This window comes from Geotrypetes seraphini, chromosome 7, assembly GCF_902459505.1.
Source record: "Geotrypetes seraphini chromosome 7, aGeoSer1.1, whole genome shotgun sequence".
Classification (NCBI taxonomy): Eukaryota; Metazoa; Chordata; class Amphibia; order Gymnophiona; family Dermophiidae; genus Geotrypetes; species Geotrypetes seraphini.
This window is the reverse complement of record NC_047090.1, coordinates 77,990-97,231: the sequence shown is the minus strand read 5'-3', so window position 1 is coordinate 97,231 and position 19,242 is coordinate 77,990. Positions and strand designations below refer to the sequence as shown.

Sequence of the window (19,242 nt, the reverse complement as noted above, 5' to 3'; positions counted from 1 at the left end):
TGGAGCCAGGTTGACTTATGGCGCATTTCGGTAAGAAATTAAGACTGCATTGTTTAACAGATTTATTTCCTAAACAGAAGTCATACTAAATTTAATAATTCTATACTGACTATCCTTGAGAAATATGTTGTAATTTTACTATTTATATTTTGTAAATCGCTGATTGTCCAGTTCTCTTCGGTGTAAACTGCCTAGAAGTCGTATGATTGTGGCGGTATAGAAGAATAAAGTTATGTTATGTTATGGATGGTGCTCCCCCATTTATCCTTCATCCTGCCCAGCTATGATAACAGTGGACCGAGGTTCCTTTCAGCACCTGAATCGATTCTGCTTTTATGTCAGTTTAATGTGTGATAAGTGACCAGCTGCAAATGGTCAAGGATAGAGAACTTGGACTTTCACCAATAATGGTAACTTTATTTTGTCCTTCTTTAAATTTGTTAAGTATACATAGATTCTTAATAAATCAGATTGAATAGAGGTTTAAGTATTCATAGAGCCCCTTTTATCAAATTGCACTAGAGGTTTTTATCACGAGCTAACACGGTAAATGGTCTGATGCTCATAGAATTCCTATGAGGGTCGGAGCACTTGCCTCGCCAATCTGTGCTTAAAACCTCTAGCGCAGCTTGATAAACGAGGGGCGGGGCATAGATACTTAATGTATCAGGGTAAATGCAAAGAGAAGATAGATAGATAAATTCTAATATCAGAAGGGAGCCGATGGACATCAAAAAGACCCCCAAACCAGCCAATAAAACTATCCCACCAGTTCCCAGAGATCTTACGTTTTGTATATTTATAACGTTGTTTGGAAAGTTTTAAAATTTTGCTTTTTCAGAAAGAATACTGCTCATTGTGGTGAACAATATCAATACATGAACACTGGAATGTGGTAATTTTGAAACACAAAATCAAATGTTGATATTTATATTTCTGTTATACAATTATTCTACAATGCTGTTAAATGTGTATCTCTGTGATACTATATCATAAATGCTGAATAAATTGTCTATTATTATTTCAAAGCCACACTAAAGTAAATAATAATTATCATACATTGTGTATTATACAGTGTGCTCAGTTCTCCTTCACCGAGGTCATATATACATAATGATAGGACCACTCATAGAAGGGAGCCATCATTGGATCATTGTGTTCCCACCAGCAGCCAAGAATCCCTTCAATACAGTGGCGTCGAGTTTAGGTACTTAGCCAGTCCCTTCAAATAACAAAACCACTTAACATTGTCCAAAAAAAATCAAAAGGTGTAAAATTAAAAATCACTTATCTGAAAGAAATGGTGTCCTGGTGTGGTGCAGTATATGATGTAATATCAAACCATGGTCCAATCCATAGACATGTGAAACTATCCATAGAAAATCCAGAGTGCTTCTTGCCAAAATTCCACTTGTGTTAGCTAATTTGCACGCGCGCTCTCACTTCCCTTCCCCTGTACCTGTGCAATGATGGTTCCCTGCTATGAGTGGTCCTATCATTATGTATATATGACCTGGGTGGAGGAGCACTGAGCACATTGTATAATACACAATGGCCCTCTTTTACAAAGGCACTAAGCGTTTTAGCGTGGATTTAGTGCATGCTGAATCAACGCGTGTGCTAACCGCTAATGCATCCTTAGGATGACATGCATGTGTTGGCGTTTAGTGCATGTTTAGCACACAATAATATTTAGCGCGCTCTAAAAAGCATAGTGCACCTTTGTAAAAGAGGGGGGATGTATGATAATTATTTTCTTTAGTGTGTGGCTTTGAAATAATAATAGACAATTTATTCAGCATTGCATTTATAATATAAGGTGTATGAATGCTGCATATAAAAAATGTTTTCACAATTTATTGAGTTATCTCTGATACTATTTCATGCTAGTCCTAATTTTAGGATTCAGTTTGCCATTTTCCAAGTTTATCTCATTTATTGTATTTATGTTTGGTCATTTTACCGTTAACAAAAATTGTAAGTTTTATGTTAAACTGTATCTGCTGTATACTGTCTTCCTAAAGGCAGTTAATAAATATCAATCAATAAATACACACACAAAATACAAACTAATTAATAATAATATTTAAAAATACTATACTTTTCTTTAACTGTGATATCACGTGGCATCAATTTAATATTCCACCTATTACATGGTTGAATTTAGTGCTGAAAAAGCTAAACTCAAGCTGAAATAAGAACATAAGCAATGCCTCCACTGGGTCAGACCCGAGGTCCATCGTACCCAGCAGTCCGCTCACGCGGCGGCCCAACAGGTCCAGGACCTGCGCAGTAGCCCCCTATCTATACCCCTCTATCCCTTTTTCCAGCAGGAAATTGTCCAATCCTTTCTTGAACTCCAGTACCGTACTCTGTCCTATTACATCCTCTGGAAGCGCATTCCAGGTGTCCACCACACGCTGGGTAACTTGCATTTCTTTTGGCAGTGTACAGAACCATGGCAGATCTTTGCATGGGCAGAGATGTACTAGAAAAGAAGACAGTTGTGTCCTCTAATACAGGATGAGAAGTGTGCAAGTCCCCAGAGCTGATGCTTTCAGCAAACTGATTATGTGGTAAAGGTCCCCCCCCCCCACCGAATAAAACCTCAGCTGCTTGAAAAGAAAACTACATTAACATAGCACCGTGGCTTAGCAAAGTCTGTAAAATGAGTGAAGGGATGAGGTATTAATGGTATGGAGCTTCTTGTACCACATCCTCTAACTGCTACTTGGCGGAAGGACAGAGGACAACAGGCATCCGATCAGGAGAGGGGAAATGATACTATAACTTCACATTTTATTGACTTTAATTTTAATTCTTCTTTCTTTAGTGATACAGGAACAAATCCCCCAGAGAGTGGTGTCTTTGGATTTATGATCAGTATTGCGGCATTCCTAGGTATGGGCCTGAAGAAAATCAAGCGTTGAAAAATGTCTTAATTGGTGTAATCAGTGGCGTACGAGGGTGAGAAGCGAATCCTGGGACTAGGGCTTATTTTTAGGATAGGGCTTATATTAAGTCCTACCCCAAAAATGATGCCAGGGCTTATTTTCAGGGAAACATGGTATATGTATGTGGGGGCTTCATGATACCTAGTCCAACACCTCTAGTCATTGCATTTATGAACAGCTTGGGCTTGGAACGCAAGTCTCTAGAGCTGCAAAGTAGGTTTGGGATCAGTTTGTACCATTCTTAGAATATAAGTACTGTATTACCATAGTGGGACAGACTCAAGGTCCATCAAGCCCTGTATCCTGTTTCCAACGGTGGCCAACCCAGGTCCCAAGTACCTGGCAGAACCCCAATGAGAGCAACATTCCAGAGCTGAGATTGTGATGTCATAATGCCTCATTCCACCAATGCCTAAGAGCCAACCTCATCACTGACGTCATAATGGCTTCATTGTCCTAGACTTAAGAACATAAGTGTTTCCATAGTGGGACAGACCAAAGGTCCATCAAGCCCTGTATCCTGTTTCCAACTGTGGCCAACCCAGGTCCCAAGTACCTGGCAAAACCCCAATGAGAGCAACATTCCAGAGCTGAGATTGTGATGTCATAATGCCTCATTCCACCAATGCCTAAGAGCCAGCCTCATCACTGACGTCATAATGGCTTCATTGTCCTATACTTAAGAACATAAGTGTTTCCATACTGGGACAGACTAAAGGTCCATCAAGCCCTGTATCCTGTTTCCAACTGTGGCCAACCCAGGTCCCAAGTACCTGGCAGAACCCCAATGAGAGCAACATTCCAGAGCTGAGATTGTGATGTCATAATGCCTCATTCCACCAATGCCTAAGAGCCAACCTCAGCAGTGAGGTCATAATGGCTCGATTGTCCTAGACTTAAGAACATAAGTGTTTCCATAGTGGGACAGACCAAAGGTCCATCAAGCCCAGTATCTTGTTTCCAACAGTGGCCAACTCAGGTCACAAGTACCCAACAAGATCCCAAGGCGTAAAATAGATTTTATGCTTCTTATCCTAGGAATAAGCAGCGGATTTCTCCAAGTCCATCATAATAATAGCTTATGGACTTTTCTTTTAGGAAATTATCCAAACTTTTTAAAACCCTGATAAGCTAACTGCTTCCACCACATTCTCTGTCAATGAGTTCCAGAGTTTAATTACACATTAAGTATAGAAATGTTTTCTCCAGTTTGTTTTAGTAGCTTCATTGCATGCCCCCTAGTCCTAGTAAACAAGCAATATACGTCTACCTTGAGTACAGAATTAATACTGAAGCTCAACTATTTGAATGGATGTGTTCCCAGATTATCCTACAACATTTTGATTTTTCAGGTGCAGTTACAATGTATGCCAAATATAAAATATTAGAGAAGCAGAACGAGCTAGCCCAGTTCATGACTCCTCTGAGTAATGCAGCTTCGCTGATTATTGGACTGATGGGCTGCACTGGAATGGGTATCGTGGCCACCTTTCAGGTACAGGGTTATTTCCTTTCTAATGGTGTTTTCAGTGATGGTTATAAGAACATAAGAATAGCCTTACAGGGTCAGACCAATGGTCCATCAAGGCCAGTAGCCCGTTCTCACGGCGGCCAATCCAAGTCCCTAGTACCTGGTCAAAACCCAAGAAGTACCAACATTCCATTCAGAATCCTATAGAATAGCAAGATTCCGGAACCCCAAAGAGTAGCAACGTTCCATGCTACCGATCGAGGGCAAGCAGTGACTTCCCCCCATGTCTTTCAATAACAGACTTTGGACTTTTCCTCCAGGAAATTATCCAAACCTTTCTTAAAACAGTAAAATCACCAGTGCGCTTTCTCAAAGATGAGTCTTGCGGACTGTTTCAACAAAGCAATTTCTGAAGCCGCAAAGGGGATGATTCTATAAATGGCGCCTAAATCAGCCGGTGCCTAGAAAAATGGCGCCAGCTGCGTGTCGATCACACTTAGGCGCCATTTACAGAATCGCGGCTAGCGGTGCCTGTGTAAACACTTGGGCACTTGAAATGTAGGTCAGGATTTTAAAGGCCTACATTTCAGATGCCTAAGTTTTTGGAGAATCGCGCTTAGCAGCGCCTAAGTCACGCTCTGCCCATAGAAATGCCCACTTAGGCATTAGGTACCGCTAAGTGCCATGCAATATGCGCCTATTGCTCAACTAGTTTAAATTTTGGTTGTTTTTTTTTAACCAATTATTGATGCTATTAAGGGAATTTTACCACATAAGTTAGGCGCCCTTTATAGAATCAGCCCCAAAGAGCTTTGGTGGCTCTTTCAAACCTACTAGAGTTGCAGGAGAGGCTAAAAGATACCCCCGGCTTTGGTAGAATATTATTGTAGGGGTTGATAGTGAAATTGTTAACCACTTAGATATGTATATCTGCAAATTCTAATATGTAATAAATGACAGATAATAAAATAATTTAACCTGGCAGAAGGGTGGAGGAGTGGCCTAATAGTGCACTGAGCTCAGATCTTGGCATACTGGGTTCCATTCCCATTGCAACTCTGTGTGACTCTGTCTGACCCATCATTGCCCCAGGTACAAAACTTACCCCCTCTTTTGCTAAGGTGTGCTATGCTTTTTAGCACACGATAAACGCTGACGCGTGCATGTTACCCTATGGCCGCGTTAGTGGTTAGCGCACCCGTTGATTTAGTGCGTGCTAAAATGCTTAGCGCACCTTAGTAAAAGAGGGCCTTAGATTTTGAGCCCACGAGGGACAGAGTGAGTACCTGCATACAGGGCCAAATTCAGTAAATGGCGCTGAAACTTAGGCACCAAAAGCATTTAGTGCCAAGCACCAGCAGCGTAGAGACGGTGAGAGGGGCCTGGGGCAGTGGTGCCCCTCCCCCACCCTCTTTTCCTCCCCCCCCCCCGACTCCTTCCCCACCCCCGTACCTCTTTAACATTCCTGGCATGAGCAGCAATCCCAGCCTGCTGCCTGTACCAGCATCGGCTCTTCCTCTGATGTCACTTCCTAGGTGCGGGTCCAGGAAGTGACGTCGGAGGAAGAGCCGACGCGGGCACAAGCGTTAAAGAGGTACAAAGGAATGGAAAGGGCACGCACGCATGTGGAAGGGGGAGAGAGAGGAGTATGGGTGCTGGAAGACCACCCCTGCCCCCCTTATTGTGCCACTGCCAAGCACAGTTCTATAAAAGATGTTCACCTTATGTGTGCCTGATTCTATAAAAGATGCATAAAGTTGGGCACCTAGCTTGGCACACCTAGCTTATCTAGGCACCTAACTTAATTTTCTTAATTGTCACTGATAATGGAAAGCGCCATTAAAAAATACCCATTAAAAAATGAATTGACCAGTAGGCGCCTACACCGAGGCACCTATCAGCAAGTAGGCATAGTTAGGGGTGGATTTTGGGTATGGGCTGACTTAGTTGCTGGTAGGTGTTTACCGTAGGTACACTCATTTAGATCCAAGAAAATCCTGGCCTAAATGGCAGTGCATCTAAGGATCCAAAGCCTATCGGCGGCCTAAGACTACTTAGGTGCTGCTAAGCATGATTCTATAAGCATCGTCCAGTGGATGATCGACAATCACGCCTAATGGCGCCTACGAGTTAAGTGCCGTTTATAGAATCAGGCCCTTAGTCCAGATTCTGTGCCTACCTTTTGGGTATCAGCCTTAAGCCCGCCTAAAATCTGGTGTAAATGCTGGTGCTGAATTAAGGCACAGTTGGGCAGTATGCTATAATTCTGCACGACTTCTTGAAATGGACATGCCCCTTTTTGAGATATGTACTGTGGGAGTAAGGCACTGTGCCTTATAGAATAGCACGCAGCCAAATGAACGCGCAAATTATAATTGCCAATTAGCATCAATAATCAGTCGTTAGCATCCAACTATTTCTGGTTCAGTGCTTATTAGCCAATTTATTTGTGTGTCTATATCTTGGAAGCATGCCCAAAGTTGGATGCCTAATTTTGGGTGCCATGTATAGAATCCAGGGGTTAATATGTACAGTGTTGCATATTTCTAGTAGTTTCTGTGGAAATGATAAGTAAGTAGTAACTTGGGGAAATGGCATAGCGAGAGTAGGAAGCACTCGGGGCAGTGGTGCCCCCACTCCTTCCCTTCCCCTGTACCTCTTTAAGTTCCCCAATGTGAGCAGCATCTCCAATTTGCTGCTCGGACCAGCCTTGGCTCTCCCTCTGTTGTCACTTCCTGGTAAGGAGGGCTAAGGTCGGTACGAGGAGCAGGTTGAAGATGCTACTCACGCCGGTCAAAAGCTAGAGGTACCGGGAAGGGGGGGACGAGAAGGAGCAAGGGGGTGGAGAGGAGGAGAGGTGCCAGCACCTCTACCAAGATGGTGCCCGGGACAGTCCACCCCCCGCTTCCCCACACCACTGACTTGGGGTTTTCAGGAATGCTAAGCCTAGATTCAGTGCCGCTCTATTTTTTACCATGTTCTCTTTTTATAAAAAATGGTGCTAATTTTGTCAGTAGCATGTGTTACTGGGGAAAAAGTAACCTAGAAGCACTTTCTGTCTCCTATTCTCCATCCATGCAACGTCCCCTGAAAAATATTTTCAAAGATAACTATTGCATGAGTTGGCACACCTAATAGGAAACATGGATCTTTTTACAAAGCTGCACTGTTGAGCAGTGCACTAAATGCTGAATCGCCCGTTCAGTTCCTCTGGGTGGCTCAGCATTTACAGCGCAGCTTTGTGGAAGCCCACCAAAATACCACAAAATGCTTTAATGTGTTTTGCACTAGCCTATTTGTCACCCATTAAGTGCCTGATTCAGTAAATGACACCATAAAGCCTAACTTAATTTTAATTTAATCTAATCTTCCATTTGTTAGTCGCACATACCTATACAGGCTCAAGGCGACAGATCAAAGAGGAAGGGAAAGTTGTAGGGGAAGGGGGCAAGAGGAGGGACATAGAAGTAGAGGGTGCTATACAAAAACTAAGATAGTTAATTGTCAAAGAGGTGAGTCTTCAGGTTTTTTCTGAATGTGATGTAGTTTGTCTCTTTCCTGATAGCTTCAGGTGGGTCATTCCAGGTTTTTACACCCAGATAAGTTAGCATAGAGTGGAAAATTCACTTGTAGTGAAGGTATTTTGTGGATGGCAGGTTCAGTTGGATTCTGTTAAGGATTCTTTTTGATGTTGACCAAACAGTAGAGAATAATTGGATGAGAGAGGCTGCTGAATTTCCATATAGAATCTGGTGTAGGATACATGATGATTTGAAAATTATTCAGGATTGTAGATTAGTCTAACCAACAGCTGTGTTCTGGATGAGTTGCAGTTTGTGGATGTGTAGTGTTGATGCCAAGGTAGGAGGAGTTGCAATAGTCTAGTTGAGGCAGGACCACCATCTGGACGATCAGCAAAGTGGTATGATCTTGTGAGTCGCAGTTGAAGCATAGTGTAGATGGTCTTTTTCCGAAGGCTAGATATTTGTGGTTCCATTGAGAGTCGTCTAAGATGCAGCCTAGTACCCTGGTGGATTTTTCCATTATGAGAGTGATGCCTGATGAAAGAGTGAGGTTAGATATGACATTCTGTTGTGCGGTGCGGATACCAATGGCTTTGTTCGTTGCCCAGGTTTGAATTTTTTTCTGAATTAGAAACATAGAAAAAGACGGCAGATAAGGGCCGCGGCCCATCTAGTCTGCCCACCCTAATAACCCTCCCCTATTTAACTCTGTGCAGAGATCCCAAGTGACGATCCCATTTCTTCTTAAAATCAGGCACGCTGCTTGCCTCGATCACCTGAAGTGGAAGTCTATTCCAGCGATCAACCACTCTTTCGGTGAAAAAGTATTTCCTGGTGTCGCCATGCAATTTCCCCCCCCCTGATTTTCCATGGATGTCCTCTTGTCGCCGTCGGACCCCTGAAGAAGAAGATATCTTCTTCTACCTCGATACGGCCCGTGAGGTATTTGAACGTCTCAATCATGTCTCCCCTCTCTCTGCGTTCCTCGAGTGAGTATAGCCGTAATTTGTCCAGCCGTTCCTCGTACGGGAGATCCTTGAGTCCCGAGACCATCCGGGTGGCCATTCGCTGGACCAACTCATAAGCAAACAGTAAGAGCCATAGTCTATAAAGGATGGCTATATTAGGCGTTGCTGGGCACCCTAACTGTGGCCGTCTGCTGATGCCTAAGTTCGATATCTGGGCCTAATTTTTTTTTTTTTAAATTGGCATGCTAATTGATCATGCTGGTTTCAACCAATCAAAAAAAAAAAAGATTAATTAAACAATTTAAGAATTCGGTGCGCAACTCTTAGGACACCTACTGATGCCTAAGTGGAGGCACTCTCCCACGCCTAAGGATGCCTAAGAAAAGCCTATCTGAAAAAGTAGGTGTGGTTATGGGCGGAGAATAGGCATACTTGAGTTAGGTGTCCGACATAGGTGCCGCCAAATTAGGCGAGTGAAAAGCTGACAATGGAATGTTTAGGATGCCCACCGATATCTTAAGTACCGCTGGGCATAATTCTATAAACAGCGCCTAGTGATTGATTGACAACCTTGAGTGGCACCTACAATTGGTGGCTTAGTAAGGGGGGTGTGGGGGGCAGACTACCCTGGGCACCATCTTGATGGGGGCGCTGGCACCTCTTTGCCCCCCCCCCCCCACATCACGCTCACACCCTCCCTTACCCGCCTCTCCCATACCTCTTTAAAATCTTGGCCAGCATGAGCAACTACTCTTAGCCTGCTGCTTACACTGGCCTGGCTCCCTATGAAATCACTTCCAGATTGTGGGGCCAGGAAGTGATGTTAGAGGGAAAGCCAGCACCAGTAGCAGGCTGGAAAAGCTGCTCACACTGGCGAAGATTTTAAGAGGTCCGGGGTGGGAAGGGAGGGCGTGAATGTGGCTTGCAAGGAGTGGGGGGGGAGTTGGCATGGAAAAAGCAAGGGGGGGGCGAGAGGAGAATGCGGCGGGGGGCGCCACCTACCCTCACTATGCCACTGGCTACAGTGTAGCCGCCATTGGTAGAATCCAGGCCTAAATGTGCATTTAAATATGTAGAAAGATACGACATTTTAATTCTGTGTTATTTAGAGACTGTCCTCCATATTCTATATATGGTGCCAAACTTTAGGCATGGTGTCAAGATGTGTGTTGCAAATAAACTAGTAAATAACCTCTCAGCATCAATTAAAGAGCCTTAACAGTCAACAGCTGAACTTAATTGGCACCAATTAGATTTTGCATGTGCATCTTCTTGCTTGCTATTCTGTAACACCCCACGCCTGAATCCTCTAGTGCGGTGGTTCCCAACCCTGTCCTGGAGGACCCCCCAGGCCCATCGAGTTTTCAGGCTAACCCTAATGAATATGCATGAGCGAGATTTGCATATAATGGAAATGACAGGCATGCAAATCTGCACCATGCATATTCATTAGGGCTAGCCTGAAAACCCAAAGGGCCTGGGGGGGTCCTCCAGGACAGGGTTGGGAACCACTGCTCTAGCATGCAACTCAGAAAGGGGGTGTGGGCGTTCCAAAAAGTTGCGTCCAGCAGTTTGCCATTTGAAAATGACCATTTTTTGTTCCTCCAACTTTGGATGTTCAACTGGAAACGTCTAAGTTGGACGTGGGATGTTATTTTTTTTAAAATGCCCCTCCTAACTATTTGTTGAGGGAAAGAGTATTTCCTCCGATTGGGTTTTAAAGTATTACCATGTGACTTCATTGAGTTTCCCCTAATCTTTGTACTTTTTGAAAGAGTCTAAAATCGGTACACTTGTACCCGTTCTATACCACTCGGGATTTTCTATTTAGGGTAAGACCAGAAAATAATTGAGAAGATCAAATACGCCATTTTATCTGGTTCATATATTAAATCACTATCTTACTATGTTAAATATATTTATCTGTCCTTCAGGAGCTGGACGTTCCCGTTGTCCATGACGTGGGTGCACTCATGACCTTCATCTGTGGAGTTCTCTATATTGTGTCCCAATCTGTTCTTTCCTACAAGTCCGTCCATGTATGGAACAGTCTAAATATGTGTCATCTGAGGCTGGCCATTGCTTCAACGTCATTTGTAGCCTTGGTTCCCAGTATCCTTTTCAGATGCCAAAGATATATAATATCTATATATGTTTCTTGGTGTGCTGGAGTAAGCCAAATGAGGGAGAATATAACTGGGTCTAAAATGAGTTTGGGCAAATAATTCTTCAAGTTCTGTAGGAATTTAGACAGAATAATCAAATGCACATATGCCCCCAAATTCTTTATATGGCGCTTTGAGCTATGCCCGCAAGTTTGGGTGTGCACACAATTTGCATGCACAACTTAATTGAATAATGAGCCAATTAGTGCTGATAATTGGCTTCTTAATAAGAAATTAGTGTTAATTGGATTTAATTTCTATTCATGCATGTAAATTTAAGCATGGGATCTGTGCTAGAGAATGACATAGGGAAAAAATCTGTCCCCGTCACTGCCCTGTCCCCGCAGCATCCATACAAGCCTGAAACAGGTCACGAAGTCTTGCTGGCTCAGCTGATCTTGGATTCCCTTGCGATCAGCTCAACCGGACTCCGGTGAAAAGAAAGAACCCCCCCCCCCTTGGAACCCTGGGCAGGCAAGCAGAAGGAAAGTGTGGGGACGCAGCCCACCTTACCTCTTAGAACTTATCTTCTTTGTCTCTTCTCTTTATAAACCTCAGTTATAACCAGAAGCAAAATAAACAAAACCTCATCGGTTCTGCTTCCCCAAAGCATATGCTTCTTTCTCCAAATCATGGTCCTGTTTGAGCCAAACTTCAGTGTAATCACAAAAAACGGATTCACAAAAAAAAAAAAAAAAAAAAAAAAGAGGTTGCCTGTAATAACCTCTTCTTCTTTTTTAAAATAAAAGGCAGTATGTGAACATTTCCTGACTGCATCAAATTTTTAAGAAGGCACTGGGGTAACTTGCACAGAACATTGGTTATGTGTGTGTGTATGTATATATATATATATATATATATATATATATATATATATATATATATATATATACTAGTCTTTAAGCCCGTTACATTAACGGGTGCTAGAATATATGTCTATCTGTCTTTCTTTCTTTCTGTCTCTCTCTCCCGCTGTCTCTGTCTCTCTCCTTGGCTCCCTTTTTCTGTCTTTCTGTCCCTCTCCCTGCCCCTGTGTCTTTCTTCCTTTCTGTCTGTCTCCCTCCCTCCTGCTATCTGTCAGTCATTCTTTGCCTCCATTTCCCTGTGCAGCAGCATTTCCATCCCACTTCCCTGTGGAGCAGCAACAGCAACAGCATTTCCTTCCCCCCCGACTTCCCTGTGCAGCAGCAGCGGTATTTGGCTTCCCCTCCAGGTCCCTGTGCAGCAGTTGCAGCATTTCCCCCACCCCTTCCCTTCTCTTACCGCGATCTGGCCTGCTCCGTTCGGCCCCTCCCCCGCTTTGTGGCCTGCTGCGATCTGGCTGCTCCGTTCGGCTCCTCTTCCTTCCCTTCCCGTGGTCTAGCCTGCTCCATGGCCCCCCCTTCCCTTATAGCGTTCCCCACAGGCAGGCAGGCCCAGCTTCTTCCTTGCGGCTCGAGTCCTCTTCTTTGTCGGCCCCCCCTTCCCTTCATGTCTGTCTGTCTGGGCATTTTTTTTATTTGTCTCTCTCTCCTTGCATGCTGCCTGTCTGTCATTTTTTCTGTCTATGAATGTCCCTGTGCCTCCTTCCTATGTCCTTAGTGCCCCTTCCTATGTCCTTAGTGCCCCCAGTGCCTCCTTCCTCCCCCCCCTCCGATGCCAGCCTGCCTTCCATTGAAAACCCCCACCCCCTCCGTTGCCTCCCATCCCCCTTCCATTGAAACCCCCTCATGCCAGCCTGCCTGCCTCCCATCCCCCTGAGCAGCATATTTCCATGGAAACCCCCCCCCCGATGCCATCCTGCGTGCCTGCCTTCCATTGAACCCCCCCACCCTCCCTCCAATGCCAGCCTGCCTGCCTCCCATCCCCCTTCCAGCGAAACCCCCCCATGCCAGTCTGCCTGCCTGCCTCTCATCCTCCTGAGTAGCATGTTTCCATGGAAACCCCCCCCAATGCCATCCTGGCTGTCTGCCTTCCATTGAACCCCCCACCCCCCTTCCGATGCCAGCCTGCCTGCCTCCCATTCCACTTCCACTGAACCCCCCTGCCCCCATGCCTGCCTGCTTGTTTGCCTCCCATTCCCCTGAGCAGCATGTTTTCATGGAACCCCCACATGCCATCCTGCCTGTCGGCCTTCCATTGAACCCCCCCACCCCTCCTCCGATGCCAGCCTGCCTGCCGTTCCCCTTCCACTGAACCTCCCCCCCTCTGATGCCTGCCTGACTCCCCCCCCCCCGCCGACCCTACCCGGCACAACTGAAACCCCCGTTGACCCTCCCACCGCTACAGGGCTAACAAACCCGGCAGGAGCAGCAGCGTCCCAGGCACACTAAACGCTGCTTCGGGTCTTCTACTGGCCTAATTTCCTCTGCTGCGTCCCTGATGACGTCATTTTCTTCATCGTGTAATTCTCTAATCTGCACCTAAATTTTACATGCAGCAGCACCAAAAAGGAGGGATGGAAATGGGAAGGCCATTGGCGTTCCTCACATTTACACATGTAATTATGAAAGAAAGGACATCCGTGTGTTAGTTTAGGTGAAAGGATTTGCACCATGTTTCTGCTGGTGCAAATGGCCACTCTTCAAGTTAGGCGTGCCTCCCAGGCATGGTCTATAAACTGTGCCTAACTTCACTTCTCTGTACTGATCCTCATGCCAGTGACATACCAAGGGTGGAGTGGGAGGTCGGGGGTGCTGGAGCAGTTGCAGGTCTGCGGTACAACAACTTCACTAGCCCCTGCCCCCACTTACATCAACTTCCTGTTCTGGGTTGGGGGACCAGCAAAGCCAATGGCTGCGCGCAGGTAGCCTGCAACCCCATGACCGATCCGCGAACCTTCCCACTGCCTGGAGGAGAGGCTTTTCTACCCTGGGTTCCCGCCTTGCCAGGTACTCCACTGCCTCATGCCCTTCCTTTTCCTTCTATCTAATGAAAATCTGTATCCTACTGATCCAATAACATCTTTCCTTGATGGTAACACTTTTGAAAATATAAAACACAAAGGAGGCAGTTTTGCAAAGGACACCAAAATTATTGCCAAGAAACAATAGCATCAAGTAGCATTCTGTAATGGTATGTAACTATTATAGAATACATAAATAGGGAGGGAGAGCCAGTATATCAGTGATCTCCAACATGTCCCAGGGCTGTATGCAGGGCCCTCAAACAGTTGGCTGAAATGCTCTTCAAATCCTGTAAATGAGTTAATTTCAATCTTGCCCACAATCTCAGGTGTCTCATTTATGGAATTTGCTGATGTCAGCAATTCAAAACTAACATAGAAAAATAAAAATATGATGGCAGACAAAGGCCAAATGGTGCAATCAGTCTGCTCATCTGCAGCATTCACTATCTCCTCCAATCCCTAAGAGATCACAAGTGCCTGTCCCACGCTTTTCTTGAATTCAGACAGTCTTTGTCTCCACCATATCTATCGGAAGACTATTCCATGCATCTACCATCCTTCCTTTAAAAAATGTTTCCTTAGATTTTATTCCTGAGCTTATCGCCTCTTAACTTCATCCTGTGCCCTTTTATTCCAGAGCTTCCCTTCAAATGAAAGAGACTCGCCTCATGCGCATTTATGCCATGTAGGTATTTAAACATCTCCATCATATCTCTCCTCTCCCACCTTTCCTCCAAAGTATATATATTGAGATCTTTGATTCTGTCATCATATGCCTTATGATGAAGACCACCAACCATTTTAATAGCTTTCCTCTGGACCGACTCCATCTGTTTATATCTTTTTATCCAGAATTGTACACAATATTCTAATTGAGGTCTATCTAACCAGAGTCTTATACAGATGCATCAATACCTCCTTTTTCCTACGGCCATACCTCTCGCTGTGCACACTAGCATCTTTCTAGCTTTTGCTGTTGCCTTTTCAACCTGTTTTGTCGACCTTAAGATCCTCATATACTATCACACCCAAATCCTGCTCTTCCTTTGTGCACATTAGTTCTTCACTCCCTAAACTGTACTGTTCTCTTTCATCCCAAATTCACAAACTTGGATTTAAGAAGGGTTCCAGGGGAGATCCAGGAAATTACAGACTGGTAAGCCTGATTTCAGTGCCGGTCAAAATGGTGGAAACAATTATAAAAAATAAAATTGTGGAACACGTAAACAAAGATGATTTAATGAGACAGAGTCAGCATGGGTTCAGCCGAAGGAGATCTTGCCTCATCAATTTGCTTGACTTCTTTGAAGGTGTGAATAAACATGTGGATAAAGGTGGACAAAGTTCCTCATAAGAGACTCTTGAGAAAATTAAAGAGTCATGGGATAGGTGGCAAAATTCAGTTGTGGATTAGGAATTGGTTATCAGGTAGAAAACAGAGGGTAGGGTTAAATGGTCATTTTTCTCAATAGAGGCGAGTAAACAGTGGAATACCGCATGGATCTGTACACGGACTGGTGCTATTTAGCTTATTTATAAATGATCTGGAAATTGGAACGATGAGTGAGGTGATTAAATTAGCAGATGACACTAAACTGTTTAAAGTTGTTAAAATGCATGCAGATTGTGAACGACTGCAGGCAGACCTTAGGAAATTGGAAGACTGGGCGTCCAAGTGGCAGATGAAATTTAATGTGGAACTTTCAAAATCACCAATAAATAAAAAAAATTAAATAAACTACCACAAGCAGTAGGTAAAAAAAAGGTTTATATCAATGCCAAAGGAAAAAGGAACTCAGAAATCCACGCTAAAGATTATTACAATCTCAGTTAGCTGACTTATGGATGGGGGTTTCATTCATCTATCCTTTAATAAATTGCATACACAAATGTTCCATGCAATCATTATTTATACTATTTTTCTTTTTTATATTCTTTTGTTCCTTAAGATCAATTAAATAGTAGCCACTTTTTTTTTTTTTTTTAGAAAAATTGCTTGCAATCACTACGCAGAAACAACTGAAAAACTGCAGGTGAACTGAAACATTAAACTAATTGTTTCTGGTTATATAAAGTGCATAGCACTAAGCAAAACACTTTATCTTCATGTGGAGCCCCAAAAAGTTTCTTCTTGAAACTTGAACATCAGCTTTCAAGGGCATGCAAATAATATAACTCTCTATGTTGTACTTGCCAATGGGACCCATTTCACCCTATACATCGGGCTTTTTCAAGGTAAATGTTGGTCGTTGGTGTACAATTCTGCGACAAAGACAAGCTACCAAATTGCTGTCTTTTCTTTGCTCTTCACACAAACAAGCAAACAAGATGCTAGGTATTATTAAAAAGGGAGGGTTAACAAGGCTAAGAATGTTATAATGCCTCTATTGTTCCATGGTGCAACCTCACCTGGAGTATTGCGTTCAATTCTGGTCTTCTTATCTCAAGAAAGATATAGTGGCACTAGAAAAGGTTCAAAGAAGAGCGACCAAGATGGTAAAGGGGATGGAACTCCTCTCGTATGAGGAAAGACTAAAGAGGTTAGGGCTCTACAGCTTGGAAAAGAGACGGCTGAGGGGAGATAGGATTGAAGTCTACAAAATCCTGAGTGGAGTAGAACGGGTACTAGTGGATTGATTTTTTTCACTCCATGAAAAATTACAAAGACTAGGGGACACTCGATGAACTTATAGGGAAATAACTTTTAAACCCAATAGGAGGAAATATTTTTTCACTCAGAAAATAGTTAAGCTCTAGAACGCATTGCCAGAGGTTGTAGTATGAGGGGATAGCATAGCTGGTTTTAAGAAGGGTTTGAACAATTTCCTGGAGGAAAAGTCCATAGTCTGTTATTGAGAAAGACATGGGCGATTGATAGCATGGATTGTTTCTACTTTTGGGGTTTTTGCCAGGTACTAGTGACCATGAGAATGGGCTACTGGGCTTGATGGACCTTTGGTCTGACCCAGTAAGGCTATTCTTATGTTCTTAGCTGGCAAATTTCAAACCATTCTTCAGGCTTTTCTAGGTCTTTCCACATGATATTCACATTATCAGGGTTGTCTACTCTGTGGCAGATTTTGGAATCATGTGCAAAGAGGCAAATTTCACCTGACGGAAAAGTATAGGTTCAAGAGCCAAACTTTGAGGCATCCCACTAGTAACATCCCTTTCCTCAGAGTAATCTCTATTGACCACTACGACCCAGTTTCTGACCAGTTCATCACTTTGGGGCCTATACTGAGGGCACTCAGTTTATTTAATAGATGCTCTAACACAGTGGTTCCCAACCCTGTCCTGGAGGAACACCAGGCCAATTGGGTTTTCAGGCTAGCCCTAATGAATATGCATGAAGCAAATTTGCATGCCTATCACTTCCATCATATGCAAATCTCTCTCATGCATAGTCATTAGGGCTAGCCTGAAAACCCGATTGGCCTGGTGTTCCTCCAGGACAGGGTTGGGAATCACTGCTCTAACACACTCCCTTTATCTAATTCTCTGGTTACCCAATCAAATAAATTCATCAGTTGCCTCTAGTGAGTTTTTAAAATATATCTTGAAGTGTTGTAGAATCAATATTAGTATTAATTTTATGTTTTAATACCCAGTCTGAATAAGGAGGTTTTCAAAATTTTGTAGTATCTGTAAGCTTGAAATCTTTTGGTGGCCCTCACAGTTTTCTCATATTCACAGTGCAGCCCTATACATGAAACAAGTTGGAGATTACTATAGTACATAGTCTGGACCACTTACTCCATATCAATGGCAGCATTTCCTCACATGCCTTAATCTTAAACAGTACAGTTTAGGGGGTGAAAATCTTACGTGCACGACAGAAGAGCGGGACTTGGGTGTGATTGTATGTGATGATTTTAAGGTGGCCAAACAGGTTGAAAAAGTGATGGTGAAAGCTAGAAGGATACTAGGGTGCATAGGGAGAGGTATGGCCAGTAGGAAAAAGGAAGTATTGATGCCTCTGTATAAGACCTCATTTAGAATATTGTCTTTTTTAAATTAACCTTTTGTAATCCGCCTTGAACCGCAAGGTAATGGCGGAATAGAAATCCCTAATGTAATGTAATGTAATGTATACAATTCTGGAGGCCGCATCTTCAAAAAGATATGAAAATGATAGAGTCGGTCCAGAGGAAGGCTACTAAAATGGTGCGTGGTCTTTGTCATAAGGCGTATGGGGACAGACTTAAAAATCTCAATCTGTATACTTTGGAGGAACGGCGGGAGAGGGAAGATATGATAGAAACATTTAAATATCTACGTGGCGTAAATGCGCATGAGTTGAGTCTCTTTCATTTGAAAGGAAGCTCTGGAATATGAGGGCATAGGGTGAAGTTAAGAGGTGATAGGCTCAGGAGTAATCTAAGGAAATATTTTTTTTTACAGAAAAGGTGGTAGATAGGTGGAACAGTTTCCTGGAAGAGATGTTGGAGACAGAAATTGTGTCTGAATTCAAGAAAGCCTGGGATAGGCACATGGGATCTCATAGAGAGAGGAAGAGATAATGGTTACTGTGGCTGGGCAGACTAGATGGGCCATTTGGTCTTTATCTGTCATCATGTTTCTAGTCTGTAAGTTATGTGCGAATCTGGTGATCCTGCCCATTGTTCCTCAAACATACATAGGTATGGCAACGCTCACATATATTACAGAACAGTGCCAACCACATACATGTGTAAGTACCAATTAGTGCTGCTTCTTACCCTCATAGGTGCTAGTATTCTGTAACATACAAGGGTATTTGGTGCCTACTGGTAGGCGTGAGTTTGTAGAACAACTTTTCACGTGACAACATAGTACAAACAATAGGCCCAATGTTCAGAAAAGTCTGAACTCCTAAATTTATAGTAAGTCCTAAGTTAGGCTTATAAATTTGTGCAAACAGACAAACAATGGAGATGTCCAAAAGAATCTCAGGGTACTTTTCGTTTTTCAAAACGCTGCTTTTATTAAAATATTAGCTCAACACATGTTTCTGCCTATGCGGCCTGCCTCAGGAGCCTGAAGAATCCAGATCCCAACGGAACCCATTTCACATCCTGCTTCATCAGGAGATCTTGTCAAAAATGCCGTTCACGAAAAGCACCCTGACTCCTTTGGACATCTCCACTGTTTGTCTGTTTGTGATTGATTTGTGGAGTTGACTCTCCTGTATATAAACTTGTGCCCCATTTTCAGTCAAATTTAGAAGCGTGGAGAGGCATAATCGAAAGGGACATCTAAGTCTGTTTATGTCCATCTCGTAAGTCGTCCAA

The 19,242-nt window shown here is 43.5% G+C and overlaps 1 protein-coding gene across 2 annotated transcripts in view; it reads left to right on the top strand.

Moving 5' to 3' along the window:
• The window catches only part of DRAM1 (DNA damage regulated autophagy modulator 1), a 68,271-nt gene that overhangs the window by 21,868 nt on the left and 27,161 nt on the right, over positions 1 to 19,242 (top strand). The window contains exons 2-4 of one of the 2 annotated variants that reach the window (XM_033953036.1): positions 2,834 to 2,901; positions 4,307 to 4,449; positions 10,852 to 11,029. In XM_033953036.1, coding sequence (XP_033808927.1) covers positions 2,834 to 2,901; positions 4,307 to 4,449; positions 10,852 to 11,029 — 389 coding nt within the window. The remainder of the gene's footprint in view (positions 1 to 2,833; positions 2,902 to 4,306; positions 4,450 to 10,851; positions 11,030 to 19,242) is intronic. The other variant, XM_033953037.1, reaches the window with a different exon arrangement.